This window comes from Mesoplodon mirus (assembly GCF_964341445.2).
Source record: "Mesoplodon mirus genome assembly, chromosome: 7".
NCBI classification, from domain to species: domain Eukaryota; kingdom Metazoa; phylum Chordata; class Mammalia; order Artiodactyla; family Ziphiidae; genus Mesoplodon; species Mesoplodon mirus.
The window spans coordinates 71,265,538-71,289,728 of record NC_138983.1 but is presented as its reverse complement, the minus strand read 5'-3'; the positions used below and the strand labels follow the sequence as shown (position 1 = coordinate 71,289,728).

General features: G+C 38.6%; 1 protein-coding gene across 1 annotated transcript in view; it reads right to left on the bottom strand.

The window, feature by feature from the left end:
- ZDHHC13 (zDHHC palmitoyltransferase 13) overlaps positions 1 to 23,984 on the bottom strand; it is a 50,050-nt gene extending 26,066 nt beyond the window's left edge. The window contains exons 1-6 of the mRNA XM_082626472.1: positions 23,889 to 23,984; positions 8,718 to 8,863; positions 5,739 to 5,861; positions 3,325 to 3,402; positions 1,936 to 2,080; positions 164 to 228 (exon numbers count right to left, since the gene is read on the bottom strand). Coding sequence (XP_082482598.1) covers positions 164 to 228; positions 1,936 to 2,080; positions 3,325 to 3,402; positions 5,739 to 5,861; positions 8,718 to 8,863; positions 23,889 to 23,915 — 584 coding nt within the window. The 5' untranslated portion in view covers positions 23,916 to 23,984. The remainder of the gene's footprint in view (positions 1 to 163; positions 229 to 1,935; positions 2,081 to 3,324; positions 3,403 to 5,738; positions 5,862 to 8,717; positions 8,864 to 23,888) is intronic.
- Between the last annotated feature and the right edge of the window lie 207 nt (positions 23,985 to 24,191).

Below are 24,191 nucleotides of genomic sequence, written 5' to 3'. Positions count from 1 at the left end.
ATGGTGCTTTTCTAACTACAACTACATTAAAAGTCCATATCACAGTCACAAGATGGAAAATCTTACTTTCTTCCTCAGAATGTTGTGTCATCTCACAAAGACTAAGATACTTAAATTGCTGGATCAAGAGTCAGAATAAGGCAATTCAGTTAAACTCACTTACCCAAGTACTTTGTGAGCTGATAACATGAGAGGTGTCTGCCCATTTACATCTGTCATATTCACACTCTGTTCAAAAAGAAGAGTCAATCAGCCTAATTGTAAACACAGTCAAGATTCTGTCTCCTCTCTTAGAAGTATCTCTTTAATACATTCAACACCACTAGTGTGCCTATAAGAAGGATTCAAATATCATTTGAATAAAAGAATGTTCTGCTTCACATCCATAGGGTTAAAATCCATTGATTCCTACAAAACATTTTTAAAGGGAAAATCTGAATATATGATTTTAAATGTTGTATGCTGTGAGTGGAAGAGAGCTAAGGGAAAGAGAAAAATGCTGATAAACACCATCAAATATGAGACAGTAGAGACCTTAGAAGTCACTTAGTTTAGACTTTAACCGACACATTAATTCATACTACCCCCTCTTACACAAAGTCATCCAGTCTCTACTTAAACACTTCCAGTAATAGTGAACTCTTGATCTTCTGAGGCAGCTTGCAATTCTGAACTTATGTTTCAAAGAGTAAAATATGAAAAGTTCTTTTTTATTTTCTAGAATATAGAAAAAAAGGGAAATCATACCTCCAAGAGGATATGCTTCTTTTAATAAAATGGACCCAGATTTGAGGTATATGATACCTCAACCAAGCCAAAAAAAAAAAAAAAGAGTCAGTTACTGAATATTTTTATGGGCCTTGGAGGAATAAGCCCAAAGAGAAGCAGAAAAGATGACTCGTCATACAGCTTTCCAAAATGAGACCCAGGAAGTTATAATTATTCTACTTGAGTTGACTAAGTCTAAGAGAAAGTGCTTATTTAAAGAGAACACAGGGCTTCCCTGGTGGCGCAGTGGTTGGGAGTCTGCCTGCTAATGCAGGGGACACGGGTTCGAGCCCTGGTCTGGGAAGATCCCACATGCCGCGGAGCAGCTAGGCCCGTGAGCCACAACTACTGAGCCTGCGCGTCTGGAGCCTGTGCTCCACAACAAAAGAGGCCGAGATAATGAGAGGCCTGCGCACTGCAATGAAGAGTGGGCCCTGCTCGCCGCAACTAGAGAAAGCCCTCACACAGAAACGAAGACCCAACACAGTCAAATAAATAAACTTAAAAAAAAAAAAAAGAGAACACAATCATCCCAACAGCATTTGTGCAAACATGTTTCCACGCCTGTTACAGACGAGACTACTGATATATAAACTACTTGCTACCAGAAAGCATATCTCAGGCAAGTAGAGCTGACAGTGAAACTCCCACCACCAGCAACCTATAATTTAACCAGTGCCATAAATGGATGCCTCTTAAGGCAAGTCATTTTTCATGGAATTACTTTAGGGAACAATAAGAAACATACATTCAAATTGGTCTCCACTTGGACTTAAATAATGCAAGCAAATGATGGGTTAATTTAGTGATCTGACTACCATTTCCACATTCAATCAGAAGAAAAATACAGGCTTTGAAGTCATGTTTATGAAAAACTCTGCAAATTACTGGGATCATAAGGAAAACTATTACAGGCTTACAAGCTTCAGAAACATCTATTATATGTTACTGAGCTAAATGACCTATCCTTTTTGCTCCAATGAACCTGGAAAAGCAGTATTCAATAGCTAGACTTACTGAGGCTAGTATTTGAATATCTGGATATCTGTAACTTCTACTTTAAAAATGAGGGCAGAAAAAAAAAATGAGGACAGACTACTAGTAATCATCCTCTGAATCCCTTCAGATTTACAATAGCTGGAGTACAAGAAACGTTTCAAAACATACCTGTCCTTTTGAGATGAGATATGCTATAATGGGCATGTGTTGAAATAACACTGCCAGGTGGATGCTGCTGAATCCCTCTCCATCGATAAGAGTGGGGTCTGCACCATACTGCAGTAATAATATGACCATAGGTAAATGCCCTTGTCTGGAAAGAAAGGACAAAAATTATACCGTATTCTGTCGCGCAAAAAAGAAAAATTCAGGGAGAAACCAATGTTCCTAAGACATGAAGGATTTTGGTTAGATTTAAAGAGTACTGCCGAACAATACACAGATTTTTAAAACACTGGAGATTCTCTAAATGTCTTTTACATAGATGCTCCAAGCTTCGAACTATCTGGACGGTCCTTCTTGAGTGCAGGTAATAAACTTAATAACTTCCCAATCTACCTTAAATCTTATGTGTAAGATTACTACCATGTGTAAATAATTTTACATAACTAATGATAAAAATGGAAATTAAAAACCACTTAGACTTTATTGCTGCTATTTTAAAAACAAAAAATAATCATGAAGCAGATATGCCACAGCGTAACATTCACAGACTGCAGGTATACTGTGATCATCTTTTTCTTAGGAACTACATATTTTTCTTTGAATATGGCTCATTTCTCTGTAAAGCACTGTACCTCAGTAGCTTAACAGGGGGATGAGCTAATCCCAGCTTCCTCAGAATTCTTGGCTATGGAGAAAAGATTCAATTCCTTGCCTTAAATGAACAATTATTCACTTCACTTTCAGGTTCATATCAATCCCACCAACCACAGAGAGATGGAGTTAAAATGAAAGATGAAGAAGTTGTTAAGTATCCACACAGACACTTACTAACTTCAGCTTCAGATGCCAACACATACAAGAGAAAAGAACTGATTGAGTTTACACTCACTGAACTACCACTTTTATCCATGTGATCAAATATTAAACATATTTATTTTGATTATAAAATATAATACACATATTTGAGGTTGAGCATCATAGTGGAGCCTCAAATTAAAATAAAAACATCATCTCTGGAAACTCTTTAAAACAGTTAGTTAGTTAGTTGTTTGTTTGTTTGTTTGTTTGTTTGTTTATGAAGGGGTAAAAAGGAAAGAAAGCCTTGCAAATGGTCTGTAACTGCAATTTCCAATATGGAATACTAGTCATATACAGCTATTTAAATTCTAATTAGTTAAAATTCATTAAAATTAAAAATTCCATTCCTTAATTGCATTAACCACATTTTGCATTTCATGTATGGCTAGTGGCTACCTTACTGGACAGCACAGAATAGAACATTTCCATCATCACAGAAAATTCTACTGGAAAGTGCTGGTCTGTAATATTCAGAAAATGAGTAAGTCACTTTTGATTTTGAACAGCAATTTCAGTATTTAAAGAAACCTTTACCTGATGGCCCAGTGAAGAGGAGTTGAATTTAAATCTCCGCCCAACTGATCTACCACAGCACCTTTCGAAATATAAAACCTGTTGAAAAGCAGACATAAATGAAAATAAGATTTAAAACTTAAAGTTCACACTAAGAAAGAAAACATCAATTTTTCTTAGTAATAAATGTATTAGAAAACAGAAATTATAATAATACCCCTCCCTAAAAACACTCAGATCTACAGAGGTCTGAAAGATTCACACAACTGCAACAAACAGATCCCTGGTGAAATATTCTCATCATGTTAAGTAATTACTCCTGCTGTCATGAGCATTCCATGACAACTATACACCAAACACATAGTAACTACTCTCTGCATATTCTAACCACCACAACACTCTTGAAATGGTTTATATTCAAAAGGTTTCTATTACAGATATTCTACTTAACTGGCAAGAAGAAAGGTGAAACTATGTCACTGCTAACAGTTTAAAATTAGAATTACTATGTGGGAATGAATTCTAAAAGTAGGTAGCAAAAAATTAATTCAAAATCCTTTTGGAGAAGTTAGACATTTTGAGCATTTCACTCTCTATTTTGGGGGCACAGATGGGATACACTGTATAAAGTGAAACTACAAGGTAAAGAGACTTATTTTCTTCAGCAGTTTACAGGAATTAGTCTCGTTATTTCAAAGTTGTGCTTCATGTATCATATTATCTAAACAATACACCAGTTTATTTCCAAAGAAAAGGAGTTTGCAAGTATATCTGTTTATTCTAAACTTTAGTATATTTCTACTTTTTTAAACCTCAAGGATTTTAAGTAAGTATAATGCAAAACATATATACATTCACATACATACACATTTTACACGCTAAGGTATAAAACAAAGAAAAAACAAAAACAATGGGTAGGCAGTAGGGCTTTATGAAGGGGAACTATTTTATACAATCCTACACAGGCCTACTTTAAAATGTATTCCAGGGCTTCCCTGGTGGCGCAGTGGTTGAGAGTCCGCCTGCCGATGCAGGGGACACGGGTTCGTGCCCCGGTCCGGGAAGATCCCACATACCGCGGAGCGGCTGGGCCGTGAGCCGTGGCCGCTGAGCCTGCGCGTCCGGAGCCTGTGCTCCGCAACAGGAGAGGCCACAACAGTGAGAGGCCCGCGTACCGCTAAAAAAAAAAAAAAAGTGTTTCATATTTAATTTTTTTTTTTTTTTTTTTTTTCCTTTTTGCGGTATGCGGGCCTCTCACTGCTGTGGCCTCTCCCGTTGCGGAGCACAGGCTCCGGACGCGCAGGCCCAGCGGCCATGGCTCACGGGCCCAGCCGCTCCGCGGCATATGGGATCCTCCCAGACCGGGGCACGAACCCGTATCCCCTGCATCGGCAGGCGGACTCTCAACCACTGCGCCACCAGGGAGGCCCTAATTTTGTTTTTAAAGTTAAATTATTCCCCTACCTAACCATTCCTCCTGGCGTTATTTCAACATAAAATATTTCAGTGATTCTTCTAAACTAGATGAAACTATCTGTCCTATCCTGGAAAATGTGTTATGCTTTCCCTTTTCAAAAAATGTTCAATTTCACTGCCTGAACTCTATCTTTTTTTGTGTGTGTGGTACATGGGCCTCTCACTGTTGTGGCCTCTCCTGCTGCAGAACACAGGCTCCGGACGCACAGGCCCAGCGGCCATGGCTCATGGGCCCAGCCGCTCCGCGGCATGTGGGATCCTCCCGGACCGGGGCACGAACCCGTGTCCCCTGAATCAGCAGGCAGACTCTCAACCACTGCGCCACCAGGGAAGCCCTGAACTCTATCTTTATGATGGGTCTCTGTGGCGCTCTCTCTCTCTCTCTCTCTGTCTGGTTGCATTGGGTCTTCGTTGCTGCACGTGGGCTTTTCTCTAGTTGTGGCGAGCGGGGGCTACTCTTCGTTGCGGTGTATAGGCTTCTCATTGCAGTGGCTTCTCTTGTTGTGGAGCAAGGGCTCTAGGCACACAGGATTCAGTAGCTGTGGCACGTGGGCTCAGTAGTTATGGCTCGCGGGCTCTAGAGCACAGGCTCAGTAGTTGTGGCTCACGGGCTTAGCTGCTCCGCAGCATGTGGGATCTTCCCGGACCAGGACTCAAACCCGTGTCCCCTGCATTGGCAGGTGGATTCTTAACCACTGCGCCACCAGGGAAGTCCCCTGTGGCTTTATTTTTAATTTTCCTTTTTGGGCCAGTGAGAGTCCTGCTCCAGACGATCTCTGAGGTCCTTTTCAATACTATGATAACCAGTGTGCATGGCACAAAGTTTCAAGTATTCATTTACAGTAAAGGATTAGAGATGGTTCAACATATATACTTGCACTTGAAGGAAAAAGACAAATGAAGGAAAGATCTAAAATTATAAATACATTCTTAATTAACACACATATATCCCATCTTACTTTACAAGGTCCAGCCTGTTGTTAATAGCAGCCCAATGAAGAAGCGACACATTTTCTTTGTCTGGTTGCCTGACATCATATCCTGCTTCCACCAACTCTTTACATCGTTCAAAAATCCCGTATCTGAAATAAGAAAATGCATAATTGATACCATTAAAATAATTTCAAATATCAAAATTTCTTCCTTTTACCATGTCTTTATCCCATCTGTCTTTCAGCCAACATAGAAATACAATAATTAACAAAAATATTCACAAAGAGGACAGATTATAAAGCCAAACAACAGAAGGCTATTGAATGATCAGATAAATCCATTTGGAGCTGAACTTGATTTTCTTAAATAAACTTTAACATTCACATTTGCCCTCTTTCAATACATTTCATTTGATTTTCCACCAGGAATGCACCAGGAATACATGGTGTTGATTCTGTATGACAATCTTATCCCTGAATCAAACAAAGCCCAAGCAATGACCTCACAATAAGGGAGAGAGACTAAAAGCAAACTTGGAATGGGATAAATTCAACAATAAAATATGCACACAGTATAGGTATAGAAAAGGAAGGAATGATTAGCCCTTCCTGAAGGAGATGGAACCTGATATACAAGCTATGTTTTATAGGTTGAAGGGAAGACATTTCAGGCAGAAGGAATAGCATGTACGAAAACCAGAGATATAAAACTGCGTGGATGTTTGGAGAAATATAAGCAATTTAGCACCACAGAAGCATTAGCATAAGAAAGGCAATGGCAAGAGATGAGGCTAGGAGAGGTAGGCAAAGACTGCATGAACCTTCTCTGCCATGCTTTGAAATTCAGACTTTATAGTGCACGGGGAAGCCACTGAAGGTTTTAAAGAGGAAAGCACTCAGACTTTGGGCTGTAAGAAAGATCACATTAGTGGCAGTATGGAAGCTAATTCAAGGCCAAGACTGAGAGACCAGTTTAGAGGATCTTACAACAGAGACAGGAGAGCAGCAATGGGAGCCTAAAGAAAAAGAGGCAACAGGAATGTATAAGGAGGGACAGACTGAAGGGATATTTAAGAGAGTTATTTAACTGACTCACTCTCAGAATGAAAAACAGGAGAGAAATACCTCTTTTTAATGCTAAAATGATTTTTAAAATCATTCATTAGCACTATTTCTTTTCAACAGAAACTATTAAGACCCACCAGACCGTTTAGCACTTGCTCTGAAACTTATTTCTATTTAGAGGGACCTGAAAGTTTCGATATGTCTTCAAGGGTCAAAATCAAACAAAATGGCAGAATTGTCTCTATTTCCTACACTGTTAAATAACCTCTGCCTCACCAAAACGTGTGTGTGCGCCTGTCTGTCTGTCTTTACGGCATTTTTTAAAAGATGGAGGTACCCATTTGACAATGCTAAGTGAAAATATTAGTAAGAGAATGAATTGTTGATAACGATACATATGTATTGGGGTGGCCAAAAAGTTTGTAAGATGTTACAGAAAAACCCGAATGAACTTTTTGACCCAATATTTATATTCTCCATCTTTTAAATATCAACCTTAACATTTTAATGTTACAGAAAAACCCGAATGAACTTTTTAACCCAATATTTATATTCTCCATCTTTTAAATATCAACTTTAACATTTTACTGGAAAAGAAATACTCCCTTTACACGAGAAATATAAAGAGTACACAATAATTAGGGTTTTGGTGGTTTAGAAAATACAAAAACACCTATCCTAGCTAGCTCTTTTTCACCCTTCCCAAATACTACCTAAATATATTCTCACAACCACTTAAAGTCCAAGACCTGAAGAAAATTTGGGGAAATATACATAATGTGAGTTTTTATTGATATTCCCTGTGAATATAGACTAATTTCTCACACTTATCATTACAGAGCTTTATTAGTAGCAGAGAAACATTTAAATGTTTCCATTCTAATTAAAGCAAATATCTATCTACCTTAAGACCACTCTCATATTCATATAAATATAATAATACAAACAATATCAAACAATATTCACCTAAAATAGTGGTTCCCAGAGCCTCCAGAGTTCATATAAATTAGTAATTAGAATATTCAAATAATTGTCAATAACTTTTTAACTAACATAAACAATACATGAGTCTACATTAAAGCCAAACAGGTTAACTAGTCACCAAACATCGTTGCTTTTGACAGAAATTATATCAAGTTAGTACAGTAACATTAGTTTCTTTCATGCAGATTAGAAGCTCTGATGGGCAGGCTTATATTTGATTACTAGGAAAATGGATTACTAATTAATATCTGACAGATAAAATATTTCAAAATATATTCAATGGCAAGGGGTGGGGTAGATGTTAACAATCAATGAGATCCACAAGGGTGAAAATGTTGGAAATGGTTTAATGCAAAAACCCACAAATGGAGATCTTAAAGGGAAACTTTCAAAACATATTTCATTTTCAGTGCAAGCAAAATAACCGACTATAGTTTCAAGTGGTCAGAAAACCTACTTCTACTTTACTGACTTTTTTCTAGTGCACCCAGAACAATAGGTACATAGAGAGTACTCAATAAATAAATGTTTATACTACACACCAATGTGTGAGTTGATATTTTTCTATCCCATCTTCATATTTAGGTTGTAGTACATTTTAAAAGATTCAGATTTGTGTTTCAAACTCACAGTCTAGTTTTAGTGTCATTTAAAACCATCCATTCACTCAACAAACATTTACTGGGCACTTAATACAAGACAGAAACTGTGTAAAAGTATTGGGGTTACAAAGACGAAAAAGACATGCTTTTGCTCAGAAGTTGCTCACAATCTAATGGGAGAGACTAATAATAAACAACTAAGGTGTATTAAATGCTCTGATGGTGGTATGACAAACATACTATCACTGGAGAATGAAGGGAGGAAGGTGTACACTGGAGTGCCATGAACCACACATGCGTTATTATAATAATTCAACAGAACCTAAGGATAAAACAAAGCATTGGGAAGACTTACTGAGTAGCTTTTACAATGTCACAGTTACTAGAATCCTCTATAAGAGGAAGAGCTTCTCTCGCCTTGGCAAGTTCTTTGTTTTCATGTGCACAGACTTCGTGTCGACCAAATCCTGGAGGGTGGGGGCTGTGGCTGTGATTCTTGCACTGAAGAGTAAGAATAATTTGACAAGGCTCAGTAAGAGAATTAATGTCACATTCAATTACATCATGAAGCACTTGGTACTATCAACAATATCTATTAATTAAATGATTATTTTTTCAGTCTTAGAGGTATATCTTACAGAAGATTTTCATTTTAATTCTATCCACTAGGATTAGATGCTTAATAACAGAAAATTCCAAATTATATATTTTGTCATAAAACAAAGGTCATCTGCAAAGGCACCAAAGGATTTTGCTACTTGTAGTAGGTGGAGGGTCATGGGTATTGACAGTAGGCCTCTGCTTCAGGGAGTTGTGGTAGACACACCCTAAGGATACCTCCCAATGAATCAAGTTCTTGAGTACGTATAACTGGAGTCCCAGAAGAGGAAGAGGAAATAGTTTTAAATATCTGACTAAACAACAGACAAAAATCTTCCAAATTTGGTGAAAATTATAAACACACAGCTCCTACAAGCTCAACAAACCCAAGCAGAACCAACCTCATAATATTACACCAAGGCATATAATAATCAAATCACTTGAAACCGATGATAAAAAGAGCAGCCGAAGGAAAAAGACATATTATGTTGAAAAAAAACAAAGATAAGAATGAATTCAGACTTCTTATCAGTAAGTACCAGCTAGAAGACAAAAGCAAAACAGTTTAAAAAAGCTGAAAGAAAAAACTAAACCTGGAAACACCAACAAAAATACTCTCGAAAAACAGGGGTGAAATATACACTTTTTTCAAAAAAAAACAAAAGCTAAGAAAACTGCCAACAGACCTAATGCTACAAGAAATGATACAGGATGTTCTTCAGGCTAAAGGAAAATAATACCAGATGGAAACACAAAGGAATAAAGAGTGATAGAACTACATGGGTAAATACGTATAATTATGTGGGTAAACATAACACACTTTTTTACATTTTTTAATTCCTTGATGATAATAGAGAAACAGAAATATACTGTTATAAGAGATGTTATAATAGTATTTGCAGATAGACAGTGATAAGTTAACGTGTATAATGTTAACCCAAGAGCAATCTGTAAACAAATAAAACAAAGTCATATAATAAGCCAATAGCAGAGATAAAATAAAACACTTAAAAGACACTCAATTAATATTTTTTAAATGCAGGAAAAGTAGGGAAAAAATGAACAAAAACAGAGAAGGAAAAAACATACAAGAGAATATATTTATACTTAACTATATTGATAATCACATTAAATACAAGTGGTCTAAAGAAAACCAAATGAAAGACAGAGTTTGTTAGACTGGATTTTTAAAAAAAAAACAACAAAAAACTACATATTGTCTACAAGAAACCTACTTTAAATATAAAAACATACATAAGTTAAAAGTAAAAGGACAGAAAAATATATACCATGCATAAAGGAATACTAAGCATAAGAAATGTAGTGGTTATATTAGTATAAGACAAAGTAGACATCCGCACAAGAAATATTACCAGAGATGAGGAGGGATACTGCAAAATATTAAAGAAGCCAATTTATTAAGAAGTATAACAGGGACTTCCTGGTGGTCCAGTGGCAAAGAATCTGCCTTCCAATTAAGGGGACATGGGTTCGATCCCTGGTCAGGAAACTAAAATCCCACATGCCACGGGGCAACTAAGCCCACGCACCACAACTACTGAGCTCACGCATCTCAAAGAGAGAGCCCATATGCCACGAACTACAGAGCCCACGTGCTCTGGAGCCACAACTAAAGAGAAAACCTGCACGCCACAACTAGAGAGAAGCCCACATGCCGCAATGAAGATCCCGCATGCCACAACTAAGACCCGATGCAGCCAGAAAAATAAAGAAAATAAATAAATAATTGTTAAGTGACTTAAGGAAAAAAAGACATAACAATCTTAAATACATATACACCCAAAAGGAACTTTAAAATTAATGAAGCAAAAAAGAAAAAAAGAAAGATTCACAATTAAAGTTGAATATTTTAATACTTCTTTCAGCAACTAATGGAATGAGTTAACAGAAAACCATACTGTATAGAGAAGAGGAGAGAAATCAGAAAAGGATAGAGAACACTTAACACTATCCACCAACTGGATCCAGCTGACATTTTCATAAAATTACATCCAACAACAGAAAAGATATTTGTTTCAAGTACACATTTAACACTCAGCAAGACAGATAATACACTGGGCCATAAAACAACTCTCAACAAACTTAAATGGGTTGAATTCATACAGAGTATGTTCTCTGACCACAATTAGAATTAAATTAAAAATCAAGAGATTACTACAGTCAACTATATGCCAATAAAATGGACCACCTGGAAGAAATGGACAAATTCTTAGAAAAGTAAAACCCTCCAAGACTGAACCAGGAAAAAAATAGAAAATATGAACAGGCCAATCACAAGCACTGAAATTGAAACTGTGAATAGATATCTTCCAACAAACAAAAGCCCAGGACCAGATGGCTTCACAGGTGAATTCTATCAAAGAGCAGAGCTAACACCTACCCTTCTCAAACTCTTCCAAAATGTAGTGGAGGGAGGAACACTCCCAAACTCATTCTACGAGGCCACCATCACCCTGAGACCAAAACCAGACAAATATGTCACAAAAAAAGAAAACTACAGGCCAACATTACTGATGAACATAGACGTAAATATCCTCAACAAAATACTAGCAAACAGAATCCAGCAGCACATTAAGAGCATCATACACCATGATCAAGTGGGGTTTAACCCAGCAATGCAAGGATTCTTCAATATACACAAATTAATCAATGTGATACACCATATTAACAAACTGAAGGAGAAAAACCATATGATCATCTCAATAGATGCAGAAAAAGGTTTTGACAAAATTCAACACCCATTTATGATAAAAACTCTCCAGAAAGTAGGTGTAGAGGGAACCTACATCAACCTAATAAAGGCCACATATGACAAACCCACAGCCAACATCATTCTCAATGGTGAAAAACTGAAACCATTTCCTCTAAGATCAGGAACAAGTCAAAGTTGCCCACTCTCACCACTAGTATTCAAAATAGTTTTTGCAAGTTTTAGCAATGGCAATCAGAGAAGAAAAAGAAATAAAAGTAAACCAAATTGGAAAGAAGTAAAACTGTCACTGTTTGCAGATGACATGATACTATACATAGAGAATCCTAAAGATGCTATCAGAAAACTACTAGAGCTATTCAATGAACCTGGTAAAGTAGCAGGATACAAAAGTAATGCACAGAAATCTCTTGCATTCCTATACACTAAGGACAAAAAATCTGAAAGAGAAATTAAAGAAACACTCCCATTTACCATTGCAACAAAAAGAATAAAATAGCTAGGAATAAACCTACCTAGGGAGACAAAAGACCTGTCTGCAGGAAACTATGAGACACTGATGAAAGAAATTAAATATGATACCAACAGATGGAGAGATATACCATGTTCTTGGATTGGAAGAATCAACATTGTGAAAATGACTATACTACCCAAAGAAATCTACAGATTCAATGCAATCCCTATCAAACTACCACTGGCATTTTTCACAGAACTAGAACAAAAAATTTCACAATTTGTATGGAATCACAAAGGACCCCAAATAGCCAAAGCAGTCTTGAGAAAGAAAAACGGAGCTGGAGGAATGAGGCTCCCTGACTTCAGACTATACTACAAAGCTACAGTAACCAAGACAGTATGGTACTGGCACAAAAATAGAAATATAGATCAATGGAACAGGATAGAAAGCCCAGAGATAAACCCACACACATATGGTCACCTTATCTTTGATAAAGGAGGCAAGAATATAAAATGGAGAAAAGACAGCCTCTTCAATAAGTGGTGCTGGGAAAACTGGACAGCTACATGTAAAAGAATGAAATTAGAACACTTCCTAACACCATACACAAAAATAAACTCAAAATGGATTAAAGACCTAAATGTAAGGCCAGACACTATAAATCTCTTAGAGGAAAACATAGGCAGAACACTCTATGACATAAATCACAGCAAGATCCTTTTTGACCCATCTCCTAGAGAAATGGAAGTAAAAACAAAAATTAAAAAATGGGACCTAATGAAACAAAAAAGCTTTTGCATAGCAAAGGAGACCATAAACAAGATGAAAAGACAACCCTCAGAATGGGAGAAAATATCTGCAAACAAAGCAACTGACAAAGGATTAATCTCCAAAATATACAAGCAGCTCATGCAGCTCAATATCAAAAAAACAAAAAACCCAATCCAAAAATGGGCAGATCTAAATAGACATTTCTCCAAAGAAGACAGACAGATTGCCAACAAACACACGAAAGGATGCTCAACATTACAAATCATTAGAGAAATGCAAAGCAAAACCACAATGAGGTATCACCTCACACTGGTCAGAATGGCCATCATCAAAAAATCTACAAACAATAAATGCTGAAGACGGTGTGGAGCAAAGGGAACCCTCTTGCACTGTTGGTGGGAATGTAAATTGTCCTCCCTATGGAGAACAATATGGAGGTTCCTTAAAAAACTAAAAATAGAACTACCGTACGACCCAGCAATCCCACTACTGGGCATATACCCTGAGAAAACCATAATTCAAAAAGAGTCACGTACCACAATGTTCACTGCAGCTCTATTTACAATAGCCAGGACATGGATGCAACCTAAGTGTCCATCGACAGATGAATGGATAAAGAAGATGTGGCACATATATACAATGGAATATTACTCAGCCATAAAAAGAAATGAAACTGAGTTATTTGTAGTGAGGCAGATGGACCTAGCGTCTCTCATACAGAGTGAAGTCAGAAAGAGAAAAATAAATACTGTATGCTAACGTATATATATGGAATCTAAAAAAAAAAAAAAAAAGGTTCTGATGAACCTAGGGGCAGGACAGGAATAAAGACGCAGACGTAGAGAATGGACTTGAGGACACGGGGAGGGGGAAGGGAAAGCTAGGACGAAGTGAAAGAGTAGCATTGACATATATACACTGCCTAATGTAAAATAGATAGCTAGTGGGAAGCAGCTGCATCGAACAGGGAGATCAGCTCGGTGGTTTGTGACCACCTAGAGGGGTGGGATAGGGAGGGTGGGAGGGTGGTGCAAGAGCAAAGGGATATGGGGATAAATGTATAAATATAGCTGATTCACTTTGTTATACAGCAGAAACTAATACAACATTGTAAAGCAATTATACTCCAATAAAGATGTTTTAAAAAAAATCAATAACCAAAGGATATGTGGAATATTCTCAAATATTTGGAAACAAAACAACATTTTTCTAAATAGAGTGAATTTTTAGCTTTAAATGCTTATAATAGGAAAAAAGAAGAAACTAAAATAAATGATCTAAGCTTTCATCTTAAGGATCTAGAGAAAAAAAAATTAAATCCCAAGTAGATAGAATGAAGGAAACAATAAAGATAGGGAAATCCATGAAATATAAAAAAGAAAAAAAATGCAGAAAATCACTGAAACCAAAAGCTGGTTCTTTGGAAAGAATAAATCAGTAAAATTGATAAAGCCTAGTCAGACTGATGAAGAAAAAAGATGTCAATGACAAATAGCAAGTTTAAAAAAGGGGACATCATTATAAGATTCTGCAAACATTAAAAGGGTAATAAGGGGCTTCTGTGAACATCTTTATGCCACTAAATTCAACAACCTAGGTGAAATGCATAAAATATCTCGAAAGACACAAGTTATCAAAATGGACTTAAAAAGAAATAAGTAGCACTCTATCTATTAAAGAAATTGAGTTCATAATTTTAAAACTTCCCATTATACAAAACAAAACAACTCCAGGCCCACATGACTTTTAACTGGCAAAGTCTATGAAAACACTCAAGGAAGAAATGATACCAACTCCTTCAGAATACAGAGGGACTGCTTCACAGCTCATTTTAGGAGGCAGCATTATCCTGATACTAAAACCAACAGACACAAGCAGTAAAGAAAACTATAGACTCAGTATCCTTCATGAACACAGATGAAAAGATCCTAAATGAAATATTAGCAAAACTGTATTCAGTAATATATAAAAAGGATAATATACATTACAACCAAGCAAAACATTTCAAAAGAAATCAGTGCTATTCACCATATTAACAAAATAAATATACTCAATTCAGTAGAATAAGCATTTGACAGAATTCAACACCCATGCATGATAAAAACTCTTAGCACACTAGGGAAAGAAGGGAACTTCCTCAACCTAACAGGAGCATTTTTAAAAAATCTACAGCTACCATACAGTCAACGGTAAAAGACTGAATGCTTTAACTCTAAAGACTGAAACAAAGCAAGGATGCCCACTATCACCACTCCTAATCAACAATGTACTGAAGTCCTAGACACAATAATAGAGTAAGGGAAAGAAAAATGCATACAGATTAGAAAAGCAAAAAAATCCACCTTTATTTGCAGACAGCATGATCCTATACACAGAAAATCCTCAAGAATCTTTTTTAAAATTTACAGTAGCATCAAAAATATAAAACACTTAAGATTTTATACTGTATCCAGCATTTTTAATTGCATTTAAGGTGGAGGTTCACATCAAATATCTAGCAAATCATTCCTAGAGATCAAAACTGGCTTACTACTTTATAATCCCATCTTGTTCTTTACCATAAAGTTGTTACCTGGCTTTTATCCACCTTATTCAGCACAACTGTCTCTCTGACCAACTTTTCATTGTTTAAAAAAAATTCTCAGAGGATGAATACACATTAAGAATAGAAAATTGAAGATACTTGAAATGATGTGCCTACATCAATTCTCCAGGAATTCCAAAAAAGATTTAACAAATAATAGTTTTACTGAAGTAAGTCCATAATCCCTCAACAGGTTACTCTGAAGGAGCAAATCCCTTTGTTCTAAGTTACCTTACAGTTAAATTTACTTTTTGGTATATAGTTCTGTGAATTGTAACCACTACCAAAATCAGGATCCAGAACAGTTCCAACACCTCAAAAAACTCCCTCAGGATATTCCTTTTTAGCCACACCCTCCCCCTACCTCAACTCCCGGCAACCACAGACATGTCCTTCATCACTAGTTTTATCTTTCCCAGAATGCCATACAATGGAATTAGACAGAATATAATCTTCTAAGACTGGCCTCTTTCACTCAGCATAATGCTGTATGTTATTAATAGTTCCTTCCTTGCTATAAAGTATTCCACTATATGAATGTATCACCGTTTATTCATTCAAACAACTCACGTGGGTTGTTTCCAGCTTTTGGCAATTATAAATGGAGCTGTATAAACATTCATTTTGTGTGAACATATGTTCTTGCTTCTCTAAGAGTGAGATTGCTTGGCCCTCTGGTAAGGAGATGTTAAGTTTATAAGAAATTGCTAAACTGTTTTCCAGAGTAGCTGTACCACTTTGCATTGCCATTAGCAACGTACGAGAGCTCCAATTGCTCTGCATCCTCTCTGGTACTTCATACTGTCAGTATAATAGATGTGTAGTAGTGTCTCATCATGGTCTCAATTTGCATATCCCTAATGGCTAATGGGGCTGAGTGTCATTTCATGTGCTGTTTGCTATCTGTATATCTTCTTTGGTGAGTTGTCTAAGTCTTTTTACTCATTTTTAATTGGGCTATTTATTTTCTTACTGCTAAGTTTTGAGAGTTCCTTATATTACACATGCTAGACGTAAGTCCTTTGTCAGATATGTGATTTGTAAATATGTTCTCCCAGTCTGTAGCTTATCCTCCCATTTCTTACGTCTCTTTCATAGAACAAAAATTTTTAATTTTGATGAAGTATAATGTATCGATTTTTTTCTTTTATGGATCATGCTTCAGGTGTCACTTCTAAGAACAACTGTCTTGGGACTACAACTCCTCTGTTCAGAGAGGAAGTCCTCCTGCCTCAGAGTTTCAGTGCCTGTGCTGCCAGGAGACCGCTTTCCTGCTCCTTGAACCTGAACTAGAGGGCTTCTCCAGAAGTACTCTCCCTCTGCAGGGATGCTCACTTCCAGGGTTCAAGTCCAGGGAGAGGGTGGTGGAAGAGAGGAAGGGACCCAGATGGGAAAAAGGTAAATTAGTTCCTGGATCAGTGGTTTTTTGAATTCTGGTCTTTTCCCCCACCCTACCTGCTAAAATTTTCTTTTGGGAATCCTTAAATAGCTTTCTATCTAGTGCATTCGGTGGGACAGACAGGGTGGAGTGTGCTTTACTCCATCTTACCCAGAGCTAGAACCACAATGCTTTTTTGAATACATAAGTTCCGATTTATCTGGCAAATTCAACCTCACTGCATGAGACTCTTATTTTACACACACACACACACACACACACACAGCTAAATAATAAACATATAGGTAGTTAGATTAAAACATAAATAAGAACATTACTTTTCACCATATCACAGTAATTATAATTACATCTAACTGGAAGAAGACAAGGGGTCAAGGAAAGAGCTGAATATACTATACTCAGAATTTCTGCAGCATCAATAAACAGCAGATATAGCTAAAATTGACAGAGGAATCAGTCTGCTTTTCATATAAAACTTGGACTTTTTAAATTATAAAATTTTAAAACTTTCAGTGTAAAACACCAGCAATACCAAAGTGAATAAAGAGTTGATAATCTGGACCCTTTCCCTTCCAGTCTTGTACCAACAGAGATACTATTATTAACAGTTTGGTGTATCCTTCCTCACTATGTGTATATACTTTAACATATATAACATTATACAGGATACATAGGTTTTTATCATTTTCTTCTTATATTAAAAAAAATTTATTTCCAAACATGGGATCCAATTATATAATTATTCATCAACTTGCCTGTCTCACCTAACAATATATCATGTACAGCGCTGCAGGTCAGTAACAAGTAATAGTTGAATATTATTCCACTGTATAGATCTAGCATAATTTATTCAACCATTTCCCTATTGTTAGACATGCAGGTTGATTTCAGCATTCACTCTCTGAACAACCCTATAATTAACATCCTGTACATTCTATAACACTGATTCCCCAACATAGGACTGCTGGGTTAAAAAATATGTGTATTTTAAACATAAACAGACACTGACCTTCCCTAATTCACACTCCCAACAGGCAAGTGTTTTTCCCTACAAACCTCCTAACTGAATATTATCAATCTTTTTACAATCTTGCCAATCTGATGGCTAAAAAAATGGCATATTGTTTTGCATTTGCATGCCCCTAGTTGCTAATGAATCTGAGTTTGACTGTTTGTTCTTTATTGGCTCTCATACTTTCTCTTTTGTGGGTTGCCTTTTCATAGTCTACTGTTTTTCTAGTGGATTGTGTATCAGTTTCCATTTATGTATTAGGAAGATCAAGCCTTTGTTTATATACAGATTTTTCATCACAAATAAATGTCACATATTATACAGATACAAATTTATTGCTTCTCATTATGCCTTAAGGCATTAAGGACATCAGCTTCATTTTTCATGCAGAAAGTTGAGGTGGATTACACACTTCAATGTAAAGAGCATTTATTTATTAAAAGCATTTATTTATTCAGCAATTAATTACTGTGTATTTATGATGTGCAAAGCATTATGCTAGGAACACAGAAGATGTGGGTACGCATCCTCCAGGAGTTTAAGTCTAACTGGGCAGCTAAGTCAGAGACAAAAAGAGTAAAGTGATAATGGAAGCAATATGCGATTAAATGGCAAAAATGGGTGACAAAGACTAGAGAACAAGAGGTACCTTCTGTTCACGTCATCATTTTTTGTCCAAATCCAGATCAGAGTAAAACCTAAAAATTGTTATATAAACTCAAAGCCTGTTTTCAAAGTCACTGGTCTCCAAAGTGAGGCAAGTGCACTCAAGGCCAAACACTCAGTGACTCATTAGGTAACGGAAGGAAATGTTAAAGCTGTTATAATGACTTTTTCTTTTTTTTTAAAAAAAAAGAGGAGGGGAACCCACAAAAATTTATACATTTGGCTTCTTTAAGATTTATGAATTCTGGGGGCTTCCCTGGTGTCGCAGTGGTTAAGAATCCGCCTGCCAACGCAGGGGACACAGGTTAGAGTCCTGCTCCGGGAAGATCCCACATGCCGCAGAGCAACTAAGCCCGTGCGCCACAACTACTGGGCCTGCACTCTAGAGCCCGCGAGCCACAACTACTGAGCCCCCGTGCCACAACTACTGAAGCCCACGCACCTAGAGCCCGAGCTCCGCAACAAGAGAAGCCACCGCAATGAGAAGCCCACGCACCGCAACGAAGAGTAGCCCCTGCTCGCCGCAACTAGAGAAAAGACCACGCAGCAACAAAGATCCAACACAGCCAAAAATAAATAAATTAAATAAATGAATTTATTTAAAAAAAAAAGATTTATGAATTCTTAGCCCTGGCAGCCTCAATTAATCTGTATATCAAATAGGTCACTCCTCATGGTCTGTTTACAAGGTAACTTGGGGACAGAGTAAAAGTCCACACCCTGAGGGGTTATAGTAGGACCTTCAACATTTTGCAGTATACATCAGGCTAAGTAATTTTCAAGGTATATTATCTCATTTTAACTACTTACTAATTTTAAAGTTACCCCTCCCAAAATGAGCAAGTGGCTTAAACTGATTACTACTACAAAGAAGGCACAAACTGAAATAATAACGATAGTAAAAGTACAAGAAAACAAGAAAACGGCAGAGCTGACACTTCTCATAGCAGGTGCTCTTTACTGGCCACATAAAGTAGGAACAAAGACAATCTAAGCTGATCTAACAAAAAACCAGCCTCCCTCCAAAAAAAATTCCAGATGATCAAAAAGGCTGATTTGAAGCAGACTTATATTTACTATCTTTAATTCAAAACCTTACCATGAGTATATACTGAGTTATTCACTCATGAATACAATTTAGAAACACATTGTTAAATCCTACAATAACATGCCCCATGACAATATGAATTTAGAGACTGGCTCCTTTCCCCAGCCCCCAGGTACATCAAACAGAGGGGAGCTGAACTTTTTAAGTCCCAGCCAACCACATGACATGGAATCATCCCCATTAACACATAAGTTACGAGTGATCAATGGCCAACCATGGACGACAAACTGCAGTCAGTGGTACCTGGATGATCTGGACTGTGCAGCTGGAGGCCTGAGCTCCTGGCCAGCTTGCAGTGCACGTGCCACTCATCATTCCCTTAATCTCACAATACATGACATTTTACACAAATGAACATTTTAAATCCTACTTGTTACACTGAGGTTCTACTCTAGGGGTGCAAGCTCAAAACTGCTTTACTGATAGGAGTACATGATCAAAAAAGCTTAGCGGCCACAGCTCTAAGCGATGTGCTTTGCTCTAGATATCACTCCCTCCCAGAATTCTGCCATAAGAGCTACAGATGAGAAAGGAGATGACCTGCTTTGGGGGAGGTTAACTTCAGAGACAATCGCATAAAAATGTTTAAGGAAAACAACCATACATTCCCATCACAAAGATTAAAGCAAAGTTTGTCATGATACTATATCCTTCTTAGAAATTACTCTCTGGTTATCAAGAAAATGTTTTTCTAAGTACTCTCTAGTTGTTTCATTTTACCATGGTGAAAGGTAAACTCCTTGAGAACAAGGCCCAAGTCTCAGATTTCAGGCGGCTGTATGATGGTGGCTAATCATCTACCCGATTTTTGGCTTCAGTTTCTACATTTGTAAAATGAAAGGAGCAGGTCAATATAGCTATAAAGTTCTTTCCAAATCCATGTTGTATGGTTCTAAGAGGAGCTGTTACAGTAGTCATTATTGACATGTGTACTGGTAAAGGCATCACCGCATAAACAAACACCCTTTGTGGCAGTGGAAGCGTAACTGATGTATGGCTGCCTACAATGTTAAGGTAACAGAATAGACCAAGCAAATTCTTAAGACACTAGCAAACTCATAAAGAGTTTTATTAGTGCTTGCTTCACTAATAAAATACCACAGAAGTGATGCTCTGCCAGTTTGCAGGTTCAGGCCTCAGAAACTGGCAGCTTCCTCTTTCTGTCTCTTGAAATGCTCACTCTTGGAACCCAGCTACCATGCTGTCCAGAGGCCCAGACCACATGTAGGTGTCCCTGCTCAAAGTCAGCATCAACCACCAGACATGTGAGTGAGGGAACCATCAGATGATACCAGCCCTAGCTAGCAAGTCATCCCAGGTGACAAGTCTTTCCAGCAGAGGCTCCGGACATGGTGGAGCAGAAACAAACCATCCCTGCTTTGCCCTGGCCAAAGTCCTGACGCACAGTCCATGAGCATGACAATGGCTGGTTTACACCACTATGATTTGGGATGGTTTGTTACACAGCAATAGATGACTGGAACATACTTAAGATATAAGAGATACTTCTCACGTGGAGATATCTTAAATCCAATTATATTTTCTAAATAGTAAATACGTACTGTTAAAGTTAATTAATTTAAGAGAAAACCAAGATCTAGAAAACCATATTTAAACTCTGATGAGGGTCAAAATCCTGACAGATTATCAAATAAAACAAAGAGAGAGGGCTTCCCTGGTGGCGCAGTGGTTGAGAGTCCGCCTGCCGATGCAGGGGATACAGGTCCGTGCCCCGCTCCGGGAGGATCCCACGTGCCGCGGGGCGGCTGGGCCCGTGAGCCATGGCCGCTGAGCCTGCGCGTCCGGAGCCTGTGCTCCGCCACGGGAGAGGCCACAACAGTGAGAGGCCCGCATACCGCAAAAAAAAAAACCAAACAAAAAAAACAACAACAAAGAGAGAAACAGAGATCTGACAGATAGCCATTAAAATTTCTCATGGCACTAACAGAAGCATTCTGTACTAACAGAGTTAAGTATCCAAGTTCATTCTCTGGACAATTATTTACAGAGTATGTTAATGGTATTAAATGCCGAGAAGAAATATAAAGGAAGGAAGGAGGTTACGGAATGTTGCTGGTAGTGGTGATGATGGGGAGGGCCTACCACATTGAGGTGACGATTGTGTCAAGACCTTACAAAGGTGGGGGGGGGAAGCCATGTGGTTATATGAAGAAAGAGTTCTCCAGATAGAGAAAATACTAAGTGCAAAGGCCTTGGGGCCAGCATAGCTGTGGTTGATTGAGCAAACAAGTAGTAAAAAATGAGGTCATAGAGGAAACTGGGGGCCAGAGAGTACAGGCAAATTTTGGCAAAAACCTATCAGCTGGAATCAGGGGAACCATATTCAACCAGAGCAGGAATGTTTTTATCTGTTTTGTTCATTGATTTATCTCCAGCACCTATAACGGTGCTTAACACCTGGTAGAACGAATGAAGTCTTGGCTCTCTCAGCAGCTATTTGACTTTTAACAACTGACTCCAATTTTTTTTTTTTTTTTTTTTTTTTTAATGGCCACATCACACAGCTTGCAGGATCTTAGTTCCCCGACCAGGGATTGAACCCGGGCCACAGCAGTGAAAGCACTGAGTCCTAACCACTGGACCACCAGGGAACTCCATGACTCCAATTTTTTGAACCTCAATTCTAATCTCTAAAACTGGAATAATAATCCCTCCCCACCTCACAGGGTCACAGTGAGGAATAACAATAGGGAAGTATTTTGCAAACTGTAGAGCATCTTATATAGGTAAAATCTTTTGCTATTATTGAAAAAGTTAATACCAATAATTATTAACAAAAACAATGATCTCTCTACCTTGGCCCATTTAATTGCAACCCCTGAATCATTCTCTTCCTCCATCTGGCAGGGAATTCGGGCAGGGCAATCTGCCCTGCAGAACAAGGTAATGAACTTTAAGCACTTGAAGGCTTTTGTAAATGAGTGGCAGTAATTAAGGTATGATCATTACTGCTATCAACTATTCCCTGAAACTCTGAGGGGAAAAAAACAAACAACAAATGAGACAGAGTTTCCATGTGAAGATTCTACACCCTTTCGTAATATATGGTCTGCTTGCAAACCTTTTTTATTCTATCAAAATGCAAGAACACCTGACAGCTTCCCCACCTGTCTTGTTCCTCACTTAAACCTACATCAGATTGCTGAAAGCAGGAAGGGAAAGGGGGAGCATGAGGAACACTCTCAAGATGCGAAAGACTTTTTTTTAGAGGCCAACTAACCCAATCATCTCAAACTGCTTGAATCCCACTAGGGACAGAAAATCTACTACCTAATTCACTCCAGCTGCTGGAGAGAGCTTCAGTTTTCTCATCTGTAAATGGGGATTATATCACCTTCTTAAGGATGCTTCAATTCTGGAATTAAATAATGCATATAAAAGCACTTGGCATATGCTAAGAACTCACTAAACATTGGCTGAATCTGAATATTTTTCATGTATTCAACAAAAATTAAGTAAACAGCTATAATATGCCAGTCAGGACCATAAGCAAAAAGGACAAAAATCTAGTTTTCTTGGAGCTAACATATATCTCCTGTAACTTTCCCCACTGGCCCCTTCTGTTTTCTGAAACTACATCTGGCTTCTAGTACGACCTCCTCCACAGAACAGAGTCCTTTGGGATTTTGCAGATAGCTATCACGTACCTCCCTTTCCAGCACACCCCGCCTTTCTCCAGCCTAAACAAACAGCCTCAAATCTTTTAAAGAGTAAGCAAGGATGTGGGAACGAGAGCTAAAACATGGCTGGGAGGAGCGAAGGCGGGTTCCCAGACGCCCTGGCCGAAAAAGAAATGAATAGAACCTCACAGACTCCAGACCAATGTCAAAACGGGCTGGTCCAACTCAGGTGTGTCACCTGACACCTCTCCCAGGAACGCCACCCTCCCCTCCCAGGGCCCGCAGCGGTCCCTGCCGGGCACGGGGCGCCCCGGACCGCAGGTGGATGCTGGAGGGCCGGTATGGCACTCATCCCTGTCCTCGCCTTTTCTTCCCGGTCGCCTCGGAGAGAATTCCCTGCATCATTCTCGGTGTTTCCAGGCTTCCTCCTCCCCGGCCCCAGCCCCTCTGCCCCCGGAGGCCCCTCTGGGAGCTACCTAACACCCATGCCCTCCCTCTCTCCACAGCCGCGGCCGCCCTCCGAGCCCCCGGGACAGCCTGCGCCCAACCGCACTCACCTGCGAGCCCAGGCCCGGCCCCTCCATCTCCGCAGTGGCGGTAGCGACTCGGCAAAGTGGCGGCAGTTGCCCGCTGGCCAGCCTGTCTCGAGCCGCCTCCACTCTCACTTCCTGCTCATGGCCCCGCCTCCACCGCGGCTGCCGCTCGAGCCCTGAGCCGTCAATCGGCATCGAGAGAACCAATCCCTGCCTTCTCCTCGGCTGGGGGCGGGACTTTCGCGCCCCCAGGGAGGCTAGCGGGGAGTAGCCAGTCGGAGGCTCAGTTCCCGACCCACCCACGCCGGGCGCTAACAGTCCCTGGCC